At 24.9% G+C, this 10,150-nt stretch overlaps 1 protein-coding gene across 4 annotated transcripts in view; it reads left to right on the top strand.

Annotated features, from left to right (window-relative positions):
- Window positions 1–10,150, top strand: part of LOC117167463 (telomerase-binding protein EST1A) — a 356,887-nt gene that overhangs the window by 260,823 nt on the left and 85,914 nt on the right. For all 4 annotated transcript variants that reach the window (XM_033352451.1, XM_033352433.1, XM_033352441.1 and 1 more), the window contains 2 exons: window positions 1,743–1,846; window positions 8,770–8,943. In XM_033352451.1, the coding sequence (XP_033208342.1) occupies window positions 1,743–1,846; window positions 8,770–8,943 (278 nt within the window). The remainder of the gene's footprint in view (window positions 1–1,742; window positions 1,847–8,769; window positions 8,944–10,150) is intronic.

The raw sequence follows: 10,150 nt of genomic DNA, 5'->3' as shown, positions 1-10,150 counted from the left end.
ATTTTGAAATTTATTTGCCTCAGTGCATGATTTTTCGTCATTTTTTGAGGTTATGGCTCAACCATGACGTGATGGGTGATTTTTGATACCGAATTTGAATTCCGCGCCCCAAAATCCATAGGAATATGTGTGTCTTGTTACCAGATCCGCACACTTTTTTTGTGTGGCTGTGTTACTTAACAATTTAAAATCAGAATTCCTTTAAATTGAATAAATAATTTAGGTTTTATTTTAAAACATGAATTTTAAAAAGTTTCGAGGGATTTTTCAAAATGTCAAAGGTTTAAATATTATAGGGCATTTAAAAAAAGTACAAATATATTTTTTAAACTTTGAAAAAGTGTGAAAGGATTTTAAATGTTTTTATTGACTTTTTCCGAGATTTCAAAGGACCCCGCACTAAATGTATGGGAAAATGGCTTTCGGTGTATTCCGTAAAAAAAATCCAAAAAAATAGACAGTTTTAGCGCTATAAGGCGCTAAGCGCTCAAGATCAGTGAATAAAACGAATTACAACAGATTTTTTTACAAAAGCGATGTCAACATAGAAATCACGATTCAGATCGTGGTCTGTCATATTTTCGCCTACACCGTTGACTCATATAGCGCGCTTCTCAAAACGATCAAACGCTAAGCGCCCAAGATTGTAACTTGACAGTCGTTCATCATGCAGCATTCACTCATTATTTCCATCGACGATGGTATGTTTGTCTGTCATTTCTTTTGTGAAAGGCCTTTGAAAAAGCGATTTCTTAGTCAAGTTCAAATCTTCTGCGCTTAGCGTTTGCCCGTTCTGAGAAGCGCGCTATATGAGTCAACGGTGTTGACTCATATTGTCTTTGGTTTGGCTAAACGTGTTACTGACCACTTCTTGATGTGTGTTTCGTATACAGACATCGCTTGTGTCGCTAAAACTACTAGGATTGGTTCTATTCGCTGATCATGGGCGCTTAGCGTTCAACCCTCTTGCGAAGGGTAGAATGTTATTATCGGTATGTGCGCACTAGTTACTAATGTTACTTTGGACACCATTACTGCCTTTAAAGAAGTGATGAATTACTCAAGTAAAAATCTTGGGCGCTTAGCGTTTTATCGTTTTGAGAAGCGCATTACATGAGTCAACGGTATAGGCGAAAATATGACAGACCACGATCTGAACCGTGATTTCTGTATTGACATCGCTTTTGTAACAAAATCTGTTGTAATTCGTTTTATGCACTGATCTTGAGCGCTTAGCGCCGCATAGCGCTAAAAATGTCCATTTTTTTGGATTTTTTTTACGGATATTTCATCCGGCACTTATAATCTTAAAAATTACAAAGTTTCAGCTAAATCCACCAAAAGCCATTTTCCCACACATTTAGTGCGGGGTCCTTTGTAAGTTTTTCGAATCTGAACTTAATTTTTAAAAACTTTAGAAGACTTTCAATTTGAAATTATACAATATTAAATATGTGAGTTTCAAAAAATCAAATATTGTATGTTTTTATTTCCAGTATTAGCCGTTTAAAATTTATAATTATGAATGAAACAATTTTAAATTTCACCCGCTTAATCTGAAACAATTTTAAATTGAAACTCTTCATTGTTGACAATTTAAAAATTCTTTTTCTTTGTCAATTTTTCGAATTTTCCCCTAAATTTTCAAAGAAATTTCATTATTCAAGATTCCATTCTATCCTCTATTAAAAATTAAATTTAAGAGTTTTTTTGTATCAATTTGTGGTTTCACTCTGTTTCAGATCTTGAACTCGTAAAGCTACCTGAAGACACAACCCTTTCGGGATTTACGCCTCTGATGTCGAATCCTCAAGATCCGTTTTTCACCGAGAAGACGAAAGATATGGTAAGGATTAAATGAGGATTTTATTATTTTTGTAGTATGATGTACACTATCTCGAAATCTTCTGCAAACCTTTACAATCCCACGCACTCCTTTACAATCCCACGTACTCCTTTGCAATCCCACGCACTCATTTACAATCCCACGCACTTATTCACATTTCCACGCATTCCTTTGCAACCCCACGCACTCATTTACAATTCCACGAATTTATTTACGATCCCACGCGCTCCTTCACAATCCCAAAGACTCCTCTACAATTCTATGCACTCCTTTACAATCCCACACATTTCTTTACAATCCGACGCATTCATTTACAACCCCACGAATTCCTTTGCAATCCCACGCACTCCTTTACAATCCCACGTACTTATTTACAATCGCACACACTCGTTTACGATCCCACGCGCTCCTTGACAATCCCAGAGATTCCTTTACAATTCTATGCACTCCTTCACAATCCCACGCACTCCTTTACAATCCCACGTACTCCTTTATCGTTTTTAGTTTAAAATTCATATATTTTGTTCAAAATTAATTTTCTTCTTTTAAATGAATGTATTTTCTTGAAAGTTCGTCTTTTTGGGAGGATAATTAATCTTTTTGTTTGTAAATTCATATTTTTAGTTGAAAATTGAACACTTAGTTAAAAATTAAACACTTTTGTCCGAATTTTTTTTTTTTTTTTTGAACATTTATAATTTTAATTTAAAGATTATCTCTTTGGTTGGAAATCAATTATAGAAATGAATATTTGTCATTAATTTTTTTTAAACTAAAAGTTTAAATATTTTGTTGAGAATTTGTCTCCTTTAGTTGAAAATTCATACTTTTTTTTGTTAAAAATTCCTCTTTTTTTGCAAAAAAGTTAATCTGTTAGTCGAAAATTCATTTTTTTATTTCCTCTTTTTTGGTGGAAAATTAATCTTTTTGTTGAAAACTTTTTTTGTGTTGTTAAAAATTCAACTACTCAAATTTAAAATTCATCATTTTAGTTGAAATTTGATCTTTTTGATTAAAAATTCAACTGTTTAGATGAGACTTTTTTAATTAATAGTTTGAACTGAAAATTTAACTATTTTATTTAAAAGTTTTTTCTTCGGTGTTAAAGATCAATTTTTTAACTGAAAATTTTAATAATCGAATAAAATATTCCATTCTTTTAGTTGAAAATTAATCTCTGTTTGAAAAAAAATGTTTAAACTGAAAGTTAAACTTTTTTGTTGAAAAGTTAGTTTTTTTTTTGGTTTAAAATTAATATTTAAACTAAAAATTTTATTAATTCAGTTGAATATTGTATCAATTTATTTAAAAATTTATCTCTTTGTTTGAAGTTCAATTTTTATCACCGTAAATGTAACTATTTATTTTTGGTTGAAAATTCCTCTTTTTTTGTAACAAAATGTAACTTTTTGGTCGAAAATTTATCGTTTTGGTTGAAAATTCCTCTATTCGGTATAATATGAATGTTTTTAGTTGAATATAAATTTTTTCATTAAAAAATCAGCATTTGAGTAGAACATTAATTTAATGAATTTCATGAATTTCATGATAAAACTATTCCAATTAAAGATTCACCATTTTAATTTAAAATTCATCATTTTGGTTGAAGCAATAACTATTTAATTACGAATTATTATTTTTAAAATGTATTTTTTTAATTGAACATTAAACTATTCCATTTTTTTTGAAAAATTATTTTTATTTACTTGAAAATTTAACTACTTTACTTTAAACTTCATCTTTTTGGTAAGAATTTGTTCGTTTTCGAAAATTTAATCAGTTTGTTGAATTAGTTTTTCGAAATTGAGTTTTAAATAAAAATTGAACTATTCAATTTTTATTTGAAAAGTTATCTTGTGTAGTTTAAAATTCTTGTTTATTGGTAGAAATTAATTCCTTTTTAATATAAAATTAATCTTGTTTTTTTTTTTAAATAAATATTTTGTGCTCAAATTTAAACCAATTTCAGTTAAAAAATTCATCAGTTTAATTAAAAAACAATCTTTCTGGTTCAAAATTCCACTATTTTGTTGAAATTTTTTTCAGTTGATTTTTTTTTTAACTGGAAAGTTAACAATTTTGTCGCAAAGTTGATTCTTGCTTGAAAATTAATGTTTAAACTGAAAACTTTACTAATGTTTTTTAAATACATTTTTTCAAATTCAATATTTATTTAATTTTCCGTTGAAAACTTATATTTTTTTTAGTTGAAATTCTTTTTGCACTTAGAAAGGTACAAGGAGAAAATAAAAATTATTAAAGACTGTGATCCTTCTTAGAAATCCTGTAAGATTTTTTGATAAATCCTTCAACTCCCCCGAATTTTTTTGAAATCCCTTCAGCTTCTTTAAAATCAATTGAAATATTTCAAAATTAAGTAAAATTAATTAAAATTGTGTGAGTTTTCTTAAATTGACTTAAAATCTTATGAAATATCTTGAAAATCCTTAAAACTGTTAGGATTCTTTAGAAAATCTTTGATATTTTTTGAAAATCATTCTGTCAGCCGATTTCAAGAGAAAATCAATAAAAGATCACAAAAATTTTGAATTATTTCCTAAAATCTTTCAAAAGTGTGAAAGATTTTAACGCAAAATTTTGCCATATTATATAATTTTAGAAAATATTTAAGTAAGTTTAAGAGATAGTCAAACGTTTTGTAATGATTCAAAAATAATTTAAACTTGTAAAGAATTTTTATGAATTTTGTAAAGTTTCACGAAAATGAAAGACATTTTTTCAGGTTGCTAAGAAAAATTAAAATAATTTTTTATTTCGAAAAATTAATTCGCACAGATTATTATTCTTGTGGAAATTTTAAAATAATTTTTTATTATGAAAAATGAACTTTAAGAGAAAATTGAAAAAGGGTTTTTAAACAAAACAAACGATTTCCTAAAATTTCTAAAAATAGTTTAGAAAATTTTACAGCAAAATGTTTCAATTTGGTAGGATTGAAAAATAAAAGCGAACAAAAATTGGGTAAATTCAAGAAATATTTAATAGAATTTAAAAGATTTTGAAACTTTAGAATACAATAAATAAATTGTCTTAAAATTGCTGGGAAAATTGAGAAGATTGTAAAGTAATTTTTTTAAATTTGAAATGATATTTGAAAATGTTGAGAAAAATTCGTGTCAGTTAAAAATATTTGTATGAATTTCTTTCTTGATTCCTTCCCAACTTTCAAAAGTTCTAAACATCTTTTAAAAGGACTCGAATTTCTCATAATATTTCGTAAAATTCTATACTATAAAAAAGTTTTTTAAAATCTTCTAGATTATTTTTTACAAGCGTGCAATATTTAAAAATCTTTTAAATTTCCTCAATAATATTATGACAATTTTATTTACATAAATTTAAAAACAAGGTGATCATACTTATTTTCTTGTTCTCAATTCTCAGAATTGAATTTTAACATGGATTTATTATAGCACTTTGAAAAATAATTTTCAATTAATTTGAGTGTTGTCAAAGATAAAAAAAATTCGTTAATGTTCTTTCTTTAAGAGTGACGTATATATGTTAAAATGTTTGAGCTTCGTTACAAAGTCTAATTGATTAAAAAATATCACATTTAAGAAATCGTTATTTCATTGTGATAGAAAAAAATATTTTAGGATTTATCATATTCCTTGTTTATCATCTATAGATATATTAATTATATTTATTATATAGTAGCATTATATTGTAAAACGGCAATATATAAAAAAAAATTTCTTTACAATTATAATTATAAAATTATTAAAAATTATAAAATAAATGAATTGCTAAATTCTCTTAAATAATGAAATTCCTGAAATTTAACTTTGACAAAATTTAAAATTTGCCGAAATTAATAAATAAATGATTAATTAATGATTAATTAAATTGTTTGCCTTATTTGTAATTGTATTAATAACTCATAAATTAATAATTAATTAACTATGTTTAATAGTTCTAAATGTCGAGAATTGAAATATTTCTGGGAATTTAATAATTCGTTTATTTTACAAGTCGGTTTGGAAGTCGGTGAATTTTAGTTTCAGATATTTTTAAATTCGGGATATTATTTTTTGTCAATTAAAGATCTTGTCGTTATTTGAAATTTTTATGCATTTTTCCTATGGTACTGCATGGTTTTGTAGAACAAAGTTACCACTAGCGCCGCCGCACAGAAGACAAATTTTCTGTATAAAAATTCAATTTTCAAACAAAAAATTAATTTTCTACGAAACTGATGCATTTTTACCCAAAAAAGGGAAATTTGAAACTAAAAAATAATTTTTTTACAAAAAAACGCGAATTTTTAAATAAAAAATATAAATCTTAAAAAATGAATTCTAAACAAAAAAAAGTAGTTGAATTTTCAATTAAAAAAGATTAATTTATAACAAGATAATTAAACTTTTAACCAAAGAGATAACTTAAAATATAAATCTTTAACAAAAAAGTGATTTCTTAACAAAGCGATTCAACCCAATGTTTTAAAGAAATTAGTTGAAGCAAAGAAGAACGATTTTGAACCAGAAAGTTGCATTTTCATACAAAAAATGAAATTTCTTCTATAACAGATGAAGTTTTAATTCAAAACGATAAATTTTAACAAGAAATAATTTTCTACCAAAAAAATTGAATTTGTTGAATTCTCTAGAAAATTGTTGCATTTTTATCAAAAAATAAGAAATTTATCTTAAAGCAGAAGAATTTTTTTATTTAAAAAAGTTAAGTTTTCATCCAAAAAAGATTCCAGTTAACTGAGTAACATGAAAAATTAAATTTTTGTAACAAAAAATAAGTTTCTACGAAAAAAATGTAATTTTCAATCCAAAATGACGAATTTTTTGAACCATAAAGGATTAAATTTAACAAAATAGTTAAATTCTCTATAAAATAGTTCCATTTTTATTGAAAAAGATCAATTTTCTATTAAAATAAATAAATTTGTGATAAAAAACAAATTTTTTTTTTATAAGCGAAATTTTCACCCAGAAAATATTTCAGTTCATTTTTCAACACCAAAATATAAATTTTAAACATAAAGTAAATTTTTGATAAAATAGTTAAGTTTTCAAAACAATAGTATAATAGCTTCATTTCTAACCAAACAGTTGAATTTTTATCAAAAAAAGATTTAATTTCTGCTAAAGCAGGTAAAATTTAAAATAAAAAAGACAAACTTTAAAAAAAGTTGAATTTTCAACCGAAAAATTAACAAAAAAATACAATTTTTTTATTAATTAAAATAAAGTCTGAGATTTTCATAAATTCTCAGAGAATTTATATCTCCGTATATAATCTGTTTTAGTACAAAATTGATCTTTTTTGGATAAAACATGCAACTCTTTGGTAGAGAATTTAATTATTTTCTTAAAAATTCATCCTTCTTGGTTGAAAAAATTCGTCTTTTTGTATTGAACATTCAATTTTTTTCGTAGAAACTTATTTTTTTTACAAAAATTCAATGTTTTATGTTACTGAGTTAACTGGAATCTTTTTTGGATGAAAACTCAACTTTTTTAAAATAAAAAATTCTGTTTTAAAATAAATTCCATATTTTTTGATAAAAACGCAACGATTTGCTAGAGAACTCAATAATTTTGTTAAAAAGTTTTTTTTTTTGTTACAAATTCGTCTTTTTGGATCAAGATTTCAATTTTTTTGGTAGAAAATTATTTCTTCTCAAAAAAATTCATAATTTGATTGTAAAAACTCGACTAAAATCTTTTTCAACGGAAAATTCAACTAATTTTTTGAAAATTTTTCTTTTTGATTTAAAACTTCATCCATTATAGAAGAAATTTCATTCTTTGTATTAAACTGCAACTTTTTGGTGAAAAAATCGTTCTTCTTTGCTTGATAATTCAACTAATTTGTTTAAAACATTTGATTTAATCGCTTTGTTAAGAAATCACTTTTTTGTTAAAGATTTATATTTTAAAAGTTTAATTATCTTGTTATAAATTAATCTTTTTTTAATTGAAAATTCAACTACTTTAGGCTAATTTAAACTACATTGTGAAATTTTTATTATTGAAGGCATATGTCTGGTTGAAAATTTTAATGTTTAGTGGAAAATACTTCTTTTTTTTTTAGAATTTATTTTTCAAAAGAAAATGGAACTTTTCCATTTTTAAGATTGATATTTTTTAGTTAAAAATTTGCGTTTTTTTGTGTAAAAACATTATTTTTTAGTTTGAAATGTTCTTTTTTTTGCGTAAAAATTCGTCATTTTCGTGTAAAATTAATTTATCGTTTGAAAATTGAATTTTTATACAAAAAATTTGTCTTCTGGTTTGAAGGTTCAATAATTTAGATCAACTTTTATTTATTTATTGAGTAAAAAATCTTTATTTGTTGGAAATTCGTCTTTTTAGTTTTAAAATTATTTTCTTTTGTTGTATAAATTTAATTCTTTTTTCATTAAAATATAAACTATGTCACTTTTTCGTTGGTAATTTGTCTTTTTAGGTTGAATATTTAACTATTATGTTAAAAATTCAATTATTTTGTTGAAAAATTCCAGTATTTTGTTAAAGAGTTATCGTTCAGAGTAGAAAAAAACTTTTTTTTTGTTTGAAATATATTAATAAATTTGAAAATTTAAAATTTCTATATGAAACACTCTAATTCCTGAATATGTGTGAGCTAGAAAATAATTTATATTCAACCGTTGATATAAACTGAACAATTAAAAAGCATAAATTCTTAAATTCTCTTAAATTCTTTTTAATTCTTCTGAATTCTGTCATATTCTCGGTTATATAACCGGAACTTAAATTCTCGGGAATTTAGGAACTCTACAGTCCACCAGGTGGTATATATAGCCTTATAGATTTTGACGTTACCGACCGAGTGTGACGTAATATTAGAATACTCATTTGAATCAAGAAATTCTGATTGAAACAAGAGAGAAGTTTTGTAAACTTATCTCAATGTTTCAGGAAGTGGTGCAAGTTTTTCTGAGGATACAAAAAATTCTCTTCTTCGGTCAAGTATTTCTCTGCGGCCTTGAGACGCCGGTACTAAAGTTACAGAAAAGTGAAACTGGTATCAGCGAATACGTTTCAGTAGTCGAGGCATACAGTGCGAGTTCTCCAAGTTCTCCACCCGGACAGGTAAATTTATATAGTGAAACTTTTACTTGTATTTGCATGCATCCGTTTTTTTTCAGCGATTAAATAAAAATTTGTGGTTTCGAGTGTTTCCGGCTGGATATAGAAAAATTGAAAAAGATATCATAATTGAGGGATAGGAAGGAATAGAATTATTCTATTCTCTTTCAATGGGCCAATTTGCATATCCCTAAAACGATATCTTTCCCTATCACGAATTTCATTAATTTTTTTTTTCTTCATTTTCTCTACATTTTGGTGACTTTTATTACGAATTTTTTATTTTTTTTCTCTATCTAACGTAAACGGGGATGATTATGTTTCTTTCTTGATTTAATTTAATTTTTTTTACAAAAATAAAGAGGAATTTTCAACAAGAAATTGAATAGTTATATTTTCAGTAACAAAAATTAAATTTTAATTAAAGAGACGATTTTTAAAAATAAATTAATCAAATATTCAAATTAATTAATAAAAATTTTATATGAAAAAATAAATTTTCAAGTAAATTGAATAATTAATTTTCAGTTTAAAAATTCGTTTTCAACGAAAATGATGGAGTATTCGACTCGATTAAATTTATTTAAATTTGAAATTTTTACCTAAAACATGAGTTTTAAATAAAAAAGTTTATTTTTTTTTTTACAAAAAAAAAGGATGATATTTTGACAAGAAAAACAGGAATCTTCAACTGAAGAAGATAAATTTTCAACCAAAAATTGAATAGGTACATTTTCAGTAACTGAAATTAAATTTGAACCAAAGAGGTGAATTTTCAACTAAAATAATGGATTATTTAGTTAGATTAGTAATATTTTCGGTTGAGAAAGAAATCGAATGCTTAAATTTTCAGTTTAAAAATTCGTTTTCAACGGAATTGATGAAGTATTCAACTGGATTAAATTTAAGTAAATTTGAAATTTTGACCTAAAAAATGACTTTTAAAGAAAAAAGTTTAATTAAAAAAAAGATGACTTTTGAACAAGAGACATATGAATTTTTAAGTGAAAATTTTAAATTTTCAAATAAAAACTGAATAGGTACATTTTCAGTAACTGAAATTAAATTTGAACCAAAGGGATGAATTTTCAACTGAAATGATTAGTAAATTAATCTAGTTGATTAGTAAAATTTTTGATTGAAAAATTAATTTTAAACCGGAAAAAAAAAACTTTTCTTTAAAGTAGTTCAATTTTCCTCCAAAATGATA

The sequence above is a fragment of the Belonocnema kinseyi genome, chromosome 1, assembly GCF_010883055.1.
Source record: "Belonocnema kinseyi isolate 2016_QV_RU_SX_M_011 chromosome 1, B_treatae_v1, whole genome shotgun sequence".
In the NCBI taxonomy this organism is placed as follows: domain Eukaryota; kingdom Metazoa; phylum Arthropoda; class Insecta; order Hymenoptera; family Cynipidae; genus Belonocnema; species Belonocnema kinseyi.
Note: the sequence above shows the minus strand (reverse complement) of the source record. Positions and strands in the feature narration are given on the sequence as shown.